This window comes from Magnusiomyces paraingens (assembly GCF_902498895.1).
Source record: "Magnusiomyces paraingens strain CBS 517.90 genome assembly, contig: contig1, whole genome shotgun sequence".
NCBI classification, from domain to species: domain Eukaryota; kingdom Fungi; phylum Ascomycota; class Dipodascomycetes; order Dipodascales; family Dipodascaceae; genus Magnusiomyces; species Magnusiomyces paraingens.
Genome location: NW_022474067.1, coordinates 4558340 through 4575548, shown reverse-complemented (window position 1 = coordinate 4575548; position 17209 = coordinate 4558340). Strand labels below are relative to the sequence as shown.

The following is a 17209-nucleotide window of genomic DNA, read 5'->3' as shown; positions in this document are numbered from 1 at the left end:
AAGAAAGGAATATATATTTTTTAATATTAATATATATTGATAACGTCTTTGAAAATTTTGTCAGATAAATTTTTTAAAATGAATTTGTTTTGATTTCTATTTCAACTTGCAAAAATTTACATATATATTAATTAATTATTGGCTAGAAAAAATACACAAGCTTTTCGCGATGACATTATCATCACTTCAAAATAATTAGTTAGATATGGTAAGCTCTTCGGATATTTTGAACGAAAAAAGCAACCCAAGAGCTTCTGGACGACGAAGTCGTGCAAAATGCGATGGGAAAAAATTACCTTTCGAAAAAGAGAAAAAAATTGCTAAGATTGTAGAAGGAATGCGCGAAATTGGGCACAAGCCTACAAATGATTGCATTCGGGGGTTTGCCCATTCAGAAATTAGCCAGGTGGAGAAATCCGATATTTATGTTTCTAAAAAATGGTACGATTCACTTCGTGAGCATTATCCAGAAATTGACAGGGATTCGAACCTATTTTGTGATTATCGCAGAGCGCTTAATCGAAGAAATTGTATTAAAGCAGCTGAATTGTTTTTTAATGTTTTGCAAACTGAATTAATATCTTCCATACCTCCAGAACGAAGATATAGCATGAACGCATTAGGCTGGTTTTTAGTTGATCGACCCAATGAAAAAAATGGAGAGTCACGTATAGCATTAAACAGGTTAGAAGTTAGTCGCCTTATTCAAGAAAAACGAAATAACAAATTTGGAAATTGGGTTACATGTATCGAATGTATATCAGCTACTGGCGAGAGTCTTCCCTCTACTGCAATATTTCCAAATGAAAATATCAGAAAAAAATATGACAAAAAAATTTTGGAAAAATCTAAAAAATGGCGAACAATGAGTTTGGAAACCGAAATGAAATACTCCGAATTTGAATATGGAGATGATAAAAATGTGATTGAGTGTGACATTTTCCGGAAATGGGCTCGAGATGTATTTTTTCCTGAAACGGAACCAAAAAGTATACTTGAACCACGATTACTTTTACTTGACGCTGAAAGGTCAGATGAAAAAAAGCTCATAGTTGATTGTTTGAAAAATAATGTTATTGTTATTTATTTACCCCCATGGGACAAAGGTTTAAATTTCAATCAAGATTATTTAAATACTCCCATTAATGTGGCTTTTTTTGATGCATTAAGAAGTCAGTATTTAGATTCGTTGGAAAGTATCGACACCAACACTTCTAAAATATACATCTCCCCTAAAATGATTGATTACAACTCTTTTTTTCTTTGGTATCAAAAAGTCAAGAAGAATTTTACGGGAAATGAAAATTATCGAAGCATAATTATTTTTGCCTTTAAATTGACTGGGTTATGGCCTTTGAATTTAGAATATTCTAGTAGGTCTTTGAAGTTTACAAATGCCAATAATTCACGAGAAAACAGTAATAACCCGTATTCCCCTGAAAGTGGTTCTGCCTCTATGGATAGTGTACCTTCATTATTATGGGATTTAGACTGGGAAAAGAAAGATGTAAATCAATCTCTTAAAATCATTGATGAAATTTCTTTATTAATTCGAAGCTACACAAAAGATGATCAAAAAAAATCTGATATATCCCAAAATTTTGCGGAAATTTCAGCTTATTTGAAAAGTTTGAGTAAATAAAATTAACATTTATTACAGTTGGGAGAATGTTTCCTTATGAGGAGGAGACATGATCATCTATGGTCAGCTGAAAACAAAATATATAAGCTTTGACCTGAACCACAAAATAAGTGTGAATTCATATATAGAGTTTAATGATCATTCATGAATCACATATGTGAATGCTATGCATAGCATTTATTATGTGATTATTATGTGATCCAATAAATTCATGTTTATAATCTAAAGCAAAATTTTTAATTTTAAATAGATACTTATTTATTCTTTAATAAAGGATTTTTAAGAGGGATTAAACCAATTTTAAACAAACTTTTGGTGGCAACCACACAATGGTGTAAAAGATTTAGTAGATAAAAGAGAGAGTAGGTAAGAGTACTTATGTAATCAATATATTTACCTGTATGCGACAGAACAGCTGCTTTTTTTTTTTATTATAAAAATCTTTGTTTTTTCTTCTTCATTCCTTTCTTTTCCTTTTTTGCCATATACTTTTTTTTTTTTAGACTCAACATTTTAGACTATATGTTGTATTTCAAACCATCTATAACTTTTAAATGTTTGCTTCATCTTTTTGTGATATAAAATATTTTTATTTGTTTAAACTGTTAAAAAAAGATATTCTAATAACACATGACAAACACAACAGATACTAAACTTCAAGATGCTATAAAATTTTTAAACAGTGGTTTCAGTGTTGAAGACACTTGCAGTTTTTACGGTCTTCGACCTAGTGATCTCTCTGAGGTCACAAATACAGGATTCACAGCAAATAAATCACGGGTTATTAATACTGATCATCGATATCGAGTACATAAAACTGTGAATAATAGCAAAAAATATGCAAAAATTTTACCTGACACTAGTAAAAAGAGACCCACTTATCCCATGGGTAAATATTCTTTAAATACTACGAAAACATTGAAAACATCGAATGTTTCTACGACACCATCTCAAATGAGTTGTCAGCAAACTAAAGAATATAAAGGTCATCACTTGACAGAAAAACAAATGAGTCATGTTGCAGAAGTTGTTCGAGATTTAAAAAACATGGGTCATATGCCAACATTACCCGTAATTACACATTACGCTAATAAGCTACTGGCTTGGGAGGCAAAACGTAATAAAAGTAATATAATTTTGACTGTCGATTTGACATGGACCCAAAGGGTATTTATTAAAAAATACCCAGATTTACGGCCATTTAATGCGATAGTTTCGTCATATCGCGAAACTTCCAAACCTGGATCTGACGGAGCTAAGCTTCTTTATAATATATTGAACTCAAAATATGCAAAAAAAATCCCTTTGGAATACTGGTTTAATGTGGATGTTTGTGCATGGGTAAATACAAAATCAACTAGATCATCAATAGAATCGGAAAGTTTTATTTCTCTAGGAAGAAGAAAAATTGAAAAAGATGTTACAGATCAAATTTTTTCTCAAAAAACAGAATCCGTTGTTGCATTTGAATGCATATCCGCGACGGGAAAACAATTTGAATCTTTTTATGTTTTTTCAAACGAATCGTTGCGTGAAAATTCTAAATTAATATTTGAAGAAAAAAATATAACGAAATCATCCTCAAACCTTGATAACAAGCAATGGGAAAAGAAAACTGCATTTTGTTTAACGCCATGGAATGATTCTAAATCAAATGTTTTTAATAAGTGGCTTTTAAAATGCTTTTTGAAAGACAAACATGCCCGCATTGATAAAGACAAAGATCCTCTCCAGTTGCGAATAATTTTACTGAGTAATTCAAGGTGCTCTATTGATGTTGCTTTTGTAAAAGAATGTTTGATGCATAATATTGCAGTTTTTTATCTTCCAAACAATTCTTTTATGTCTCTGTCTTTATTAAAGAATATTAAAGACTCAAATTACATGGAACTTCCAATTTACAAGTACTTTTATTTTAATTTCTTAAATGTCGCCTGTCACAATGGCTCAAGAATTAAAAGACAAACATCTTTGGTACCCTATACTAAATTAAAATTTTCGAATGATTTTATTACTTGGTATGAAATTATACGAAAAAGGTTGATGTCTGAACAAAATAATCGTTCTTTAAAAGACCTTATCAAGTATGCTTGGGCAGTTACTGGTTTGGTACCATTAGTAGGAAATTCTGATAGTCTTTTTTCCGAAGTTGAAGGATACCTCGATGTACTAAACATGGAAGAAATAACTATTGAAAATGTTACGCCTGAAGATTCTCATTTTGACCCAGATGAAACATTTGAAAAAGACGATCATGAGGATAGCTATGAAGACGATGAAGAGGAAGAGTACCAAGAGGATGAAGACAAAACTGAAGATGAAGAAGAGAATTCCAGGGTAGATGTGGAGGAAATTCAGGATTATGCTGATGTTAAATTTGTTGAAAATAGTGGAAATAAACTATTTTCAGCTAACGAGAGTATTAGTAATATGGATAGTGATGATGATTTAATTATTATTGATTCAGGACCCTCTGGTGTTGTTTCTACCAAAAATTCCAGCGGCTTTGTATCTCGTAATAATTCATCAATGGCTAATACCGATGAGTTTTTGGATAATTTGATATCTAATGTCATGCAGCAATTTGAAAATTCTGATTCAATGCCACAATCATCTGTTGAAATAATAAATTCCTATGGAGCTGATGAGGAGTTAACTGTTCAAAAAAATACCAAGGAACTAAACATGACAAAATTTAAGCAAAATGCACTGGAAATTGTTCCAATTGAGCTACAGGCTGCGTATGGACGCTGGTTTGATTCGCTGGACGATCACCTTAAAACACTGCGAGCCCGCAAAAAATCACAAAGTTCTATAGAGTTTGATGGGTCTAAAAAAGTGGTTGAAACGAGTACAATGACTGAAAATTGTAGCAAAAATAGCTTTATTTTATCTAAAGGGGAAAATGTTCCTAAAGTTTCTTTATCGAAAATACCTTTTGAGATAAGTAATAATTTTAGTAACAACGATAACAATAACGCCGACGATGACGATGACGATGACGACGACTTGATTGTGCTAAAGACAGTTCCTGTTGGTCACTAGTTTTATGTGACATTTATGATTTACGATTAATGATATTTCAGTATATATTTACGAATTACTAATGATTATTTAATTATTTTATGAATTTTTTATTTGGTGTTAAACTATTATTTGATAAAAACTAACGAAGGAAAAAAAGCAAAATACAATACATAAAAAAACATTTGTCACAAAAAAATTAATCAATTGTGTTTAAAAAAGTGCGCTGAGAATGATGTTTGAAATGTTTAAGTTTTTTTTAAGTAAATGTGAGGTTTTTTTTTAATTTTTTTAATTTTTTCTAAAATCCCATCTCATTTGTATAATTTTTAGGGAATTGCATTTCAGCGTTCCCAATCATACCCTTGATCCAAGATTTGTCACCATTTGCAACTACTGAAGTATTAATTGCAGGAGTAGAAGCCGCGCTTGGAGCAACGGGAAGCTGTTTTTGCTTAAACACGCTAGTGTCATTCTTAAGTAGTACAGGAGGCGGGTGTTGAGGCTGCGAAGAACGTGATTCGGGAATTGTACTCAGACCTAAACCAGGCGCGTTCTGCCTCAGAAAATCCAGTGTTGACATAGGTTGTGGCTGGTTTTTATCTGCAATTTGTTTTTGAGATTTTTTAGAAACCACTAACGAGTTGTCAACCTCATCCTTGGGAATAACAGGTGTTGCACCAGCGTTATAAGATGATCTAAGCCAAGGCTGGAAGATGGAAGCAACACCAAATGATGGTGTGGAAACGGAGCTGGGGATGGTCGTCACAGAGGGAACAACAATCTGCGAGGCCAAATCGGGGGTTGAGACCGAATGTGGAGCAACAGGCTTTTTTGTAAGGTCGTCGTTAGTAACGGTAGCGGTAACAGCCCGTTGCGGCTGTTTAGGTTCAGTGGATGGTTGCGGCTTCTTTTTGAGTCCGGTTTCTGTATGCAAAGAAGCATGCGAGTGCGTTGGTGACGAGGGCATATGTATCGAGTAACTCGGATGTGTAGCCGACTGGTGGTTAACCTCAGACACAGTATTTGCGCGATCGGCCCACTCCTGCATATCTACATATTGGCCATTTTCAATTTTCATCATCATGCGACCATTAACCATCTTAACTTGGACCATTTGCTCTGATGAAACAGCAGCTTCTGCAATAGGTGATTGGTGCTTAATGTTTGCATTTGGAGGAGGAGGATGCAGAGAAGACATGGATGTTGAATGAGTAATGGTGGATGATGAGGAAGAAGAGGTGGGGTTGGAACTAGAGTTGGAGTTAGAAGAGAGCTCGGGACCGTATGAGCTTTGTGTAGGAGATGTAAAGTAAGAGGTTGTCGAAGACTCAGGTGAAAATATGTTATCCGAAGTTGTAGAGGAAGTTGGTGTTTTTAGTGGGTCATGATCAGAAGTGGTTGATGTAGATGGGGTTCCTGGAGGAGAACTGAATTGTTGTTGATGCTGTTTAAAATATTCTTCTCGTCTCCGTGCAAGTTCAAAAGCTTGAAGCATATTGGGGAGCTCTTCAGATAAACTGGAGACAACCGATGAGCTTGAGCCTGAGGTTTTGCGACGAGAAGTCTTTTTAGCACGTGTTGTGCTGCCTGAGAGGAAGCTTGAAGATGTTGATGTAGGAATGGAGGATCCAAAAAAGGAATTAAGTGTGCTGCGGGAAGAATCAGAAAGAGGAGGAGTGTCCATTTTCTTTGAAGCAGTCGGATCAGGAATATTATTATTATTTTTTTGCTGCTTGTAGTTGTTGTCAAAATGTGGTTCCGGGTGGATGTCAGTGGGATTCTTAGCACTAGGTTGTTTAGTGGTGTTAGAATTATTGTTATTATTATTAATATCGTTGGCTGCAAGGTTTTCAGGAATGGTCATTTTGGGGATGTTTAAAGACGGATCGGAAGATGGAGTAGGGGATAATGGAGTTTGCGGTTCGCTATTAGAAAGAGGAGGCTGTCCAGTCTGGTTACTTTGCTGTTCCAAGGATTTTAAGTTTTTGGAAGTGTTTGAATCTGCAAATTTGTAAAACATTGAGCGCAAGTCACGAACAATTTGAAAGAGCTCTTGCTGAACAGATTCAAAAGGGGTAGATTCAAGTTCTGAAAGAAGAGACGTGACGAACCGGCGGTACGCCTCTACCAGAGACTCGTTTCTCGCACGCTCACGACGATGATAGGGATCATCATACAGAGGGTCCTCATCTGCACCGGGAATTTTTGTAAATAATGAGCACATTTCATGGTGAATTTTGATCAAAGTTGCGCGAGAAAGTGCAAGTTGAAGAGTAAACTCAAGTGTAGAGTAATTGTTAAGGATACGAAATACAAGAACTGTAAGAATTGTTGCGTCATCTGAGGAATATGTAGAAAACCCCATGATTGTTTTTTTTAGCTTGGGGATATTCCAAGAATATATTTCAGCAAGAAGATGTTCTGAGCGAGCACCAACGACGATTGCAACGTCAAGGTCAAACTGGCGCACGTTTTTTTGAAACTCATAATTGCTGAGCATGTTGAAAGACCAAGAGTCAGTCTCCTCAAGATATTTTTCAAGGGTAGAAAGAATGCGGTATGACATGAGAATGTCGTGCGCACGGGGCGAGTTGGAAAGACCAAGTGCAGATATCAGCGCCTTCATGTCCTTGTAGGAAAGTCGATCTTGATACAAAGCCATGAAAACATGGTCATTATTTTTCCGAGCCTCTGCGAGTGCCTGGCGCTTGCGGCCAGCCGAAGAAGACTTCAAGAGAGAAAGCGAAAAGTCTGTGGAGGCATGCTGCGGCATGATGTAAGGGTTCCTCGAGAAGAAAATGAGAGAATGGGAGAAATTGACTGATTTATGGACTGGGTATATGAGCGATTTTCTTTTGTGAAGTGACTATTGGGGGGGATCCCCAGTTTTTATATGATTTTATTTTATAAAAAAAAGGCAATGGTGTGGTTTATGGAAGGAGGGATGGTGGTGATGGAGAAAGAAGATGACCAAAATTTTGACAAGCTGCCGTTATCAGCCCACACAATCATGCAGTTCTTATATTTACTTTGATCGTTCCAATAATTACCCACAGCATGAATTCCCCAGAGGTTTTTTTTTTTTTTTTTTTTCGGTTACCCCTTTAAGACTGAAGCTAAGCTAGAATCCTCTACTTCGGGCATCAATTTTAAGTGAAACAAACCATGTCGGGCACCGTATCTGTTGCGCTTCGTGCATCAATTCGCTACGTTGATATTGGAATTAATCTATCAGATCTCCAGTACTCTGGTGTATACCATGGAAGAAAGGTACACGACGATGATCGTTTACATGTCCTGGATCGAGCGCTCCAGACCAATGTTACGAAAATGCTCGTCACGTCTTCATCATTGCATGAAGCAGCAGATGTGTTAAATTTATGCACTCGGTTAGCAAAAGAGTCGCCGTCATACCACAATTTACTATACTCTACAGTTGGCGTGCACCCGTGCCAGGCGCTAGATCTGACAGAAAGCCAGAGTCGACACAATATGTCGAGCGCAGAGTACATTGCTCAGATGGATGAGCTGATCCACAAGGGAATTAGTCTTGGTATTGTTAAGGCTTTTGGAGAAATTGGACTGGATTACGACCGACTACATTTCGCAGACAAGGAAGCTCAGATTTTGGCATTTAAGATGCAGTTGGATTTAGCAGCCAAGCACAACTTGCCATTGTTTCTGCACTCGCGCGCGGCCGCGCACGACTTTAAGACAATTCTTGAGCCGTACCTTGCAAAAATTACACGCGGCGGAGTTGTACATTCTTTTACAGGAACTGTGGAAGAGATGCAGGAGTTGCTGGATCTTGGACTTTATATTGGTATTAATGGATGCTCGCTGAAAACTGAAGAGAACTTGGCCGTTGTTCGTGCGTTGCCATTGTCACGATTAATGCTGGAAACAGATGGTCCCTGGTGTGAAATTAGACCATCGCATGCATCTTTTAAACTTCATCTTGCTGCCCTTGAATCACGGCCTCAAAAGCCTAGCTCGCTGCTTCCATATCCTTTAGTTAAGAAGGAAAAGTTTACACCAGGATCCATGATTTCTGGCCGTTGCGAGCCGTGTGCTATTGGATTAGTCGCTCAAGTAGTTGCATCAGTAAAGGAACTATCGTTGGAAGAAGTTGCGCTAGCAGCTTATCAAAATAGTGTTGACTTGTTTGGACTAGAAGAACCTCAGAATATAGACTAAAATCATTAATATTATTACTATCACTATTCAACTCATACACTTAAAAAAAATACAAGTGGACATCATCACCACTTTTTGTTCATAAAAAAAATAAGTTTTCATAAAAAAATTCAAAAAAAAGAAGAGATAAAGAGAAATAGGATGGGAATAAGCACTCTTATCTTCTTTCTTTCATGAAGAAAAATCTAAAAATATCTCTGGTCTCATCTAACTTGAGGATTTAGATTCTATCTTTGCATCCTTCTCTTGAGTTTTTGGCTCTTCATCATCCTTTTTTGCGTTTTTGCTCTCGTCTTCTTCGTCTATTTCAGATATCCGCTTGTCACCATGCTCTTCATCTTCGTTTTCATCTTCATCTTCATCATTTCGGTATCGTTGAAGAGCAGACAAGACACTGCTGCTAGACTTGATTAGTATCGAACCGTCGGCAGTTGTGGTAAATGTAGCGCCATCGCCCAAGAATTGCTGAAGAGTGATTCCGCCACCAACGGTACGTTGAAACAAATCGTCATACAAATCGCTTTCACCTGGAGCAGGGGCTGCACCAGTAGCACCACCAGTGACAGCACTACTAGTACCGTGTTCTTCATCAGCAATGGGCTCAACACTAGCAACTGGAGCTACTGGACCATCACCTTTAGCAACACGTTCGGAAATAGTATTGTACCACTCCTCCTTGGTCTTGCCATTCAAAATTCCGACAATCATCATAGTCATATTATCACAGCCAATGCCACTCATATCACTAGCTGGGGCCAGGCAATGGTTCATAATGTTTTCGCAAATGTAGCTGAGCTCTTGCTTCTCGGCAATGCCGCGACGGACAAACTCAACAACACTCTGTGAATTCATGCAGTCCCAGATACCATCGCATGCCAGCACCAAAAACTCGTCATCAGGTGATATGTCGTGTTCCATCACATCGGGGAAAGCTGTAACAATTTGCTCCTCAGGGGGTCTATTGACAACCTTTTTAAAGTCGAAATCGCCAATAGCGCGAGAAAGAGCGAGATTACCGTTGACACGATCGCTATCAACAAATCCACCAGCGGAAATAATTCTAGCACGTTCACCTTCATTATCGGGCTTGTGGTCAAACGACATTGCCTTTGCGGTGCCCTTGACACCAAGGACAGTTCGCGAGTCGCCAGCGTTTGCGACAAAAATCTTCTTGTTTGTAAAGAGAGCAGTGGTAGCGGTGCATCCTGACATGTCATTTCTAAAGTGCGGCGACATAACAAGACACCGGTCAGTGGCAAGGAAGCCATCTTTAAGAGCAGAGTCAAAGTCACCTTGAGCAAAAGCTTTTTGTTCGGCAACGACGAGATGGAGGTGTTCACCAGCGTATAAGGAAGTTTGATCACCTGAGTGAGTTGAATAAAAGAAATCCAAGTTAGAGTGGGGAAAAGAAGAAAAAAAAAATCAACAAAAGAGGGGGGGGTGAGCGGATGATATCGTCAAAATTATCGTTATCATAATTATCCTCATCAATCAAAAAAAAAAAAAAAATTGTTAAAACTTACCACCATGGCCATCATATACACCAAAAAAGGAGATGCGTTGATCCGTTGGGGTTTCTGTTTCAGGGGCGTCCAGGCTCTTGAGGTCAAGAACTGCAGCATGGGAGTCTTCCATGGTGATACGCCAGCCCTGCATCGAGGAGACGCCAAAAATCAGTCTATTGTCTTGTCCATGTTCCGAGTGCTATATATAATAACAGTAATAAATAATCAGTGTGGAGAAAAGGTTAGAACCAGGAATATAAAAAGCGCGTGTGAAAATGATGATGAAGGTTGTTGTTGAGAGTTAGTTGTAAGAGAGGTAATCAGGAATGGCAATGGTAGCAGTATACAACACAACAGAAGCAGTGACCATGTGTTTGTTTATTATTGTTGACAATATTTTGTAGTAATTATTGTTGTTTTATATACAAAATATAGATATGAATGAAAGAAAGAAAAGAAAAAAAAAAAAAGAAAACAAAGCCCTCAAAACCTAAGAGATACATGCCTTTTCAGTCACTGGTTGAGAGAGAATCTGACCCATTGTTTGTAGAGTTGTCTATTGTGGGCAGGTCGTGTGAGATAAGGGTAGTCGTTGAAGGCCAGCAGAGCAGAATGCGAGCAAAGCGGGAAAGCGGAATGTGGAGGAGGAGGAAGTCTTAGAGGCCTTTTTTTAGTTTCTATCTAATAGCAGTAGTAGTAGAATAGTACAAGACAGGATGAATGCAATTGATTGTACTAATTAGCAGAAATAAAAGCAGATAATTTCCTATGATAAAGAAATATAGAGTAAATGATGATGTTTTAAAAAAGATGGTAAAGATGTTTATTTTTTTTTTTTTGGAATAGTTTGATTGATGAAAAAAAAAAAAAAAAAGGAGAGAATCAAAGCAGGTGGTGGTGGTGGCAGCTCTGAATTTTTTAGAAGGCAAAAAAACAACAACAAGAGATACACACACACACACACACACATATACTTATACACACATACACATACACTGATGGGTGGTGGTGGTGGTAACCTTTAAAATAAAGTGTGACATAAATTATTTTTGTAATATATTTGTGAGTCATTGTTTAGTCATCATTTGTCATTAAAAGTTTCATCTTTTTTTTTCTTCCAGTGACTATCGCTTTTGGAAATTTTTTGTCATTTCTATGTGCATTGACTAATTGTTTTTTTTTTTTTTTTTTTTTTTTCACACCATATATATATATGTATAGATATATATAAACCCTCTGAAATATCAATCTCCCCCCATCTTTATCATCATAGATTTAATCTTTGATTCTTTTTTAACCCACATATCCATCTCATAAAAATGCCAGAAGTTCTTGTCCAGCCTACCTTGGACTCAATCAAGGCTTTTGTCAAGTCCTCAGCCGTAGAGGCCGCCCAAAACAATACCATCCCACCAAATCTCTACCCGGTCTACGCCTACCTGCCGGCCCTCGACATCACCCCCCACACCGCCTACCTAAAGGTCGCCCGACCCAGTGATCCTTCTCGCGAACCCAAGCCTTCGTTTCTCTTTGAATCTGCAATTGGCGGTGAAAATCTAGGTCGTTACTCCTTCTTTGGCTATAATCCCCGCAAGTCCATCATCACGGGTAATGGTCATGGCCCTGATGTTGATCCACTGTCATTGCTTGAACAGGAACTTGCCCAGTGGAGACAAGCCCAAATTCCTGCTGTTCCTGATCTCTCAGGTGGTGCTATAGGTTACATTGGCTATGACTGTGTCAAATATTTTGAACCTAGAACCGCTAGAGATCTCAAAGACCCCCTCGGGCTCCCTGAGGCTGCCCTTATGCTTTTTGACACTGTCATTGCATTCGATCATGTTTACCAAAAGATTCAAGTTATCCACAATATCCATCTCGATGACTCACCAGAAGTACTTGCTGAAAACTATAAGGAGGCCCAGAAAATTATCACCGACATTGCAAACATCCTAGACTCATCAGAATCTTACCAGCCGCCTCAGCCAGAAATCAAACTCAATGCCGAGTTCACCTCTAATATTGGCCAGGAGGGCTATGAGAACCACGTCCGCACTCTTAAAAAACACATCCTCAAGGGAGATATCATCCAGGCTGTCCCCTCGCAGCGCGTTGCGCGGCCTACTTCTCTCCACCCCTTCAACATTTACCGTCATCTCCGCACTGTCAATCCCTCGCCATATCTCTTCTACATTGACTACCTTGATTTTCAGGTCGTTGGTGCATCCCCAGAACTTCTCATCAAATTCGACAAGGGCCGCATCATCACTCATCCTATTGCAGGTACCGTCCCGCGTGGTAAGACTCTTGAGGAGGACAACAAGCTGGCAGCCCAGCTTGAATCTTCCACTAAAGACCGCGCTGAGCACGTCATGCTTGTTGATCTTGCCCGTAACGACATCAACCGTGTATGCGACCCTCTCACCACCAATGTTGACCGTCTGTTGACCATTGAGCGCTTTTCGCACGTTATGCATCTTGTTTCTCAAGTATCAGGTGTGTTGCGTCCGGAAAAGACCCGCTTTGACGCGTTTCGCTCGATTTTCCCTGCAGGTACTGTTTCTGGTGCTCCTAAAGTACGCGCCATGGAGCTCATTGCTGAGCTCGAGGGTGAACGCCGCGGAATCTATGCCGGTGCAGTTGGCAGCTTTGGCTACGACTCCAAATCCATGAACACGTGCATTGCTCTTCGTACCATGGTTGTTAAGGATGGTGTCGCGTATCTCCAAGCTGGTGGTGGCATTGTCTTTGATTCGGATCCATATGAAGAGTACATCGAGACCATGAACAAAATGCGCGCAAACAACACCACAATTTGCCAGGCAGAAGAGATCTGGGCAAAGAAGCTTTCATCTTAGAAAATAAATAAAGAAAAAGAATAAGAGATTTTATAGATTATTTTTTCTTCCTTGCTTTTGTGTAAAATAAAAATAAAATTTACCAAAATATCATACTTCAACTCTTTTGGAGCTCCTTTACAAAACTCTCGCCCCAAAACCCAGATGTATACTTGCTAATATAGGCAAAAAGCTTTTCAAAATTTCCCTTTTTCCTATCTTCAGAAAGTGTTAGGGCTTCAAAAATGGAACGGGATGTTTCGTCAATATTCCATGGATTGACAATTAGTGCTCCCGTTAAGTTCTGTGCTGCACCTGTAAACTCGCTTAGTATAAGTGAGCCAAAGTGATCCTGTTGACATGCGATATACTCAAACGAAACAAGATTCATACCGTCCCGGGTTGAAGTAACCAGACACACATCTGAAATGGCGTAGAGTGCGACCAGTTCATTGAAATCAACGCTCTTGTGCAAAAAATGAATGGGGGTAAACTCAACTGTGCCAAACTTTCCATTGATGCGGCCCACCAGCTCATTAACATGTGCCCGTAAACTCTGATACTCCTCCACGTCCTGGCGCGACGGCACAGCCACTTGGCACAGCACAACCTTGCCGACCCACTCGCGATGGTTGTTGAGAAACACCTCAAATGCCAACAACTTTTGTGGAACTCCCTTGATGTAGTCGAGCCGGTCGACCCCAACAATGAGTCTTGTATCTCCAAACTTTTGGCGTAGTTCTGCAATGCGCTTGACAACAGGTGGCTGTTTGAGTCCATCGAGGAACTTTTCAGTATCAATTCCGATTGGAAACGCAGAAACTGTCACATAACGGCCGCGATATACAATGGCATTAGGTAACGTTTGGAGCCCGAGAATGCGTGTTACCGCAGAAAGAAAATGGCGCACATAGTCATACGTGTGGAAACCAATGAGGTCGCAGGAAAGCACACCGAGCAGCACTTCACGGCGCACAGGCAAGATTCTATAAATCTCAGAAGATGGGAATGGAGTATGGAGAAAAAACCCAAGCTTGATGCGCTTGACAGGCTCACCTCGGATGCGAGCTAAATTGTCAAGCTCCTCGAGCAGCATGGCCGGCAGCAGCATGAGGTGGTAATCGTGGACCCATACAAGGTCGCCATCTTCAATCTTTTCAACAATGGTCTGTGCAAACTGTCGGTTGGCCACTGTATAAGCGTCCCAGGCTTGCTCGTCAAAATTCATTTCTCCCGGTTGATAATGGAACAGCGGCCACAAGATTCTTTAAAAAAAAAAAAAAAAAAAAAAAAAAAAAAAAAAAAAGTTTGCTGATTAGAGATATAAATTTCATGGGAAATCTCAAAGTCCTTTCGTATTCAATATACTTACGAATTTGAGAAGCCATTGTAATGAAGATCTGCAGTTTCATTTGAAAGAAAAACTGGGATACAGCTGAATCGCTTCATAAGGTCGTCACGCACGCGTGGCTTCTGTTCCTCTGTAAACTCTCCTCCAGGCCAACCGAACCACTTGAAGTTCTTTGTCTTTTTAAGGCCAGAAAGTGCAGATACTAGGCCACCAGATGACATGGCGTATTCATATGTTCCATCGAGATTTTTCTGGATCGTTACCGGTAGACGGTTGGAAATAACGAGGACGTTACTACTATTCCCTGAAGAAGATGGTGTTGATGACTTAGTTTGCGATGAGCTTGCTAGTAACGAAGAAGATGATGATGATGACGATGGAGTTCCTCCAGGTGAGAATATGGGTCTATTATAATGATTGATAGTCGCTGGTCTGGAGGGTATTGGCGACATTTCTGCTGTTGTGTTGGCAGACAAATCTGGAACTGTCATATTGATTTCTTTCTATATATATATATAAAAAAAAAAAAAAAAAAAACGTGGGGAGAAAATGGCGCAAGTTCTCGATAGCGCACAAAAGACTTTTAAAAAGAATAGATAGAAGAGCGATGACGTTTTGAAAGATCTGAAAATTAATAGTAATAAAAGCAGAATAGGGACGGGAAAAAAAGTAACAGCAATAACAGTTTTAGGAAATGTCTCTAATTTCCATTTTTTTTCAAAAAAAAAAAAATAAATAAAAGAAAAATAAAAGAAAAAAATTATATTCCAGATGGAGCAGAACAGTGCGGAGAGTTTTTATTTTATTTGTTTCTTTGGTGGTAGATTGATTATGCCCACCCATCACCATAAAAAAAAAAAAAAAAAAACGTTCCAACGATTCCGATCCGAACATCTCCGGATTTCATGTTTCCTTCTTGGATTTTTAGTATGAAGTTTTGATTTTTTTTTTTTCATGGATTTAAAACATCTTTTCTCTTATTATTCTGTATTTTATTTTTATTTTTTATTTGGTAAATTAACATATCTAATACTATCATTTCTTGCCATTATTGTTCTTCTTAATTGCACGAACCCGCGCTTTAGCAATGCCACCCTCAAACCCAGCACGCTTCTTAGCCTTCTTGCCATGTAGCTTGCTGCGTTCAATCTTAAGTGCAATGTGCTCGTTGCGCTTTTCAATCCGCTTTTCCTTATCACGTTGTGTCGTCTCCTTTCGTTGGTTCCAGTCACGCTCCGTCTTGAGCTTCTTGTTGGTGTGCTTCTTCAAACTTGCCTTGAGCTTCTTGACATCGTCCTTGATTTTGACACCCTCAGATTGAGCAATTGCCTTGCTCCACATATTCTTGGCCTCCATTTCAGCCTTCTTGTCACCGCCCATCTTTGCAAGTTTTGCGTTTCGTGCTTGAATATGCTTAAGCTGGCCTAAAATGTCTCGTGGGCCCTTCTTAGACTTGCCATGGCGCATCTCTTTGAGATCGGCTGTGGGTTTGGAGCCATCAGCAAACTCCACAGAAGAAAACATGAGCTTGGAGTCATCAACATCATTTTCTTCCTCTTCCTCTTCTTCATTTTCTTCATCGTCATCATCCTCTTCCTCTTCCTCCTCTGATCTCTTACGTTTCAGCTGCTTTTCCTTTTCCTCCTTAAGTCTGCGCGCACTCAGAATTGCCTCACGAGTGCGCACTGAACCGTTAGTAACAGTTCCTGGGGCGTGACGTTTTTCTTTAAACTCTTTAATGCGTGTTGCGAGTTTAGACCGCAGCTCCTCTAGTTTCTCGGGATTAGCCTTGTGTTTCGTAGTAGTGGTGGTAGTGGTAGTGGTATCTTTAGATTCTTCTTGATTCTTGCTGGCAGATTCTTGTGCTGTCTTGTTTAGGGTAGGAGTTTTAGAGTCAGGTTGTTTCTTTTTAGGTGTTTGTTGCTCTTTCTTAGTTTGTTCTAGTTCTTCTTGGTCTTCATCTTCTTGTTCCGCAGATTCAGAGTCTTCATTCATATTTTTAGTGACGTCTTCTTCGTTGTCTTCTGGCTGCTCTTCATTATCCGAAACATCGATTGTTCCAATGGCGTTTCCTTCATCGTCAAAAATAATGTTGACCTCAACTTTCTTTTCTTCAACAGTCTCCTTGGCTGATTTGGAAGAATTGTCTTCATCATTTTCTTCATCATTTTCTTCGTCTTCTCCTTCTTCTACTTCTTCCTCTTTTGATTCTTTCTTCTCTTCAGGCTGACCAAGCTTAGACCGCAGCTTGGCTTGACGCTGCTGCTTCTTTAGCAGCTTTTTAGCCTTTTTTCCTAAAATAGGGCCAGTCGTGGTCTCATCTAGCTCTTCAGTAAGTGTAGTCTCTTCTGCCTTGTCATTTTCAGTATTCTCAGTGGACTGATCGTTATCTCCATTCTTCTCTGCATCTCCTGAATCTTTCTTTCCCTTCTTAAACTTCTTCTTTTCCTTATGAACACGTTTTTCAGTGGGCAGTAGCGACAAGAGACCCTGGAAGGCGTCTGAGTGGCTCTTTATTCGTTCCTACAACTAAGTGTTAGCAGATCGTTATTCATGAAATATAAAGAAACAATCTAATAAAAAAATAATAATAAAACTTATAGATAAATCGAAACATACTTCTAAAGCTTTGCTAGCTGTCATAATTATT

The 17209-nt window shown here is 38.9% G+C and overlaps 7 protein-coding genes across 7 annotated transcripts; 3 read left to right on the top strand and 4 right to left on the bottom strand.

The window, feature by feature from the left end:
- Window positions 1-3685: 3685 nt before the first annotated feature.
- On the top strand, window positions 3686-4687 carry SAPINGB_P001386 (uncharacterized protein; the record flags this gene model as incomplete). Its single annotated transcript, XM_031996109.1, has 1 exon — window positions 3686-4687. The coding sequence occupies one exon, from the start codon at window positions 3686-3688 to the stop codon at window positions 4685-4687; it is 1002 nt and encodes a 333-aa protein (XP_031852000.1).
- A 280-nt stretch (window positions 4688-4967) lies between these two features.
- On the bottom strand, window positions 4968-7442 carry SAPINGB_P001385 (uncharacterized protein; the record flags this gene model as incomplete). Its single annotated transcript, XM_031996108.1, has 1 exon — window positions 4968-7442. One exon carries the CDS (start codon window positions 7440-7442, stop codon window positions 4968-4970), a length of 2475 nt encoding a protein of 824 aa, XP_031851999.1.
- Window positions 7443-7834: 392 nt separating this feature from the next.
- On the top strand, window positions 7835-8866 carry SAPINGB_P001384 (uncharacterized protein; the record flags this gene model as incomplete). The annotated part of the gene is made up of 1 exon (XM_031996107.1): window positions 7835-8866. One exon carries the CDS (start codon window positions 7835-7837, stop codon window positions 8864-8866), a length of 1032 nt encoding a protein of 343 aa, XP_031851998.1.
- A 207-nt stretch (window positions 8867-9073) lies between these two features.
- SAPINGB_P001383 (uncharacterized protein) lies at window positions 9074-10912 on the bottom strand (the record flags this gene model as incomplete). Its single annotated transcript, XM_031996106.1, has 3 exons — window positions 9074-10230; window positions 10390-10570; window positions 10889-10912. The coding sequence occupies 3 exons, from the start codon at window positions 10910-10912 to the stop codon at window positions 9074-9076; spliced, it is 1362 nt and encodes a 453-aa protein (XP_031851997.1).
- A 778-nt stretch (window positions 10913-11690) lies between these two features.
- On the top strand, window positions 11691-13229 carry SAPINGB_P001382 (uncharacterized protein; the record flags this gene model as incomplete). The annotated part of the gene is made up of 1 exon (XM_031996105.1): window positions 11691-13229. The coding sequence occupies one exon, from the start codon at window positions 11691-11693 to the stop codon at window positions 13227-13229; it is 1539 nt and encodes a 512-aa protein (XP_031851996.1).
- Window positions 13230-13326: 97 nt separating this feature from the next.
- SAPINGB_P001381 (uncharacterized protein) lies at window positions 13327-15011 on the bottom strand (the record flags this gene model as incomplete). Its single annotated transcript, XM_031996104.1, has 2 exons — window positions 13327-14473; window positions 14581-15011. 2 exons carry the CDS (start codon window positions 15009-15011, stop codon window positions 13327-13329), a joined length of 1578 nt encoding a protein of 525 aa, XP_031851995.1.
- A 583-nt stretch (window positions 15012-15594) lies between these two features.
- On the bottom strand, window positions 15595-17202 carry SAPINGB_P001380 (uncharacterized protein; the record flags this gene model as incomplete). The annotated part of the gene is made up of 2 exons (XM_031996103.1): window positions 15595-17082; window positions 17179-17202. The coding sequence occupies 2 exons, from the start codon at window positions 17200-17202 to the stop codon at window positions 15595-15597; spliced, it is 1512 nt and encodes a 503-aa protein (XP_031851994.1).
- Between the last annotated feature and the right edge of the window lie 7 nt (window positions 17203-17209).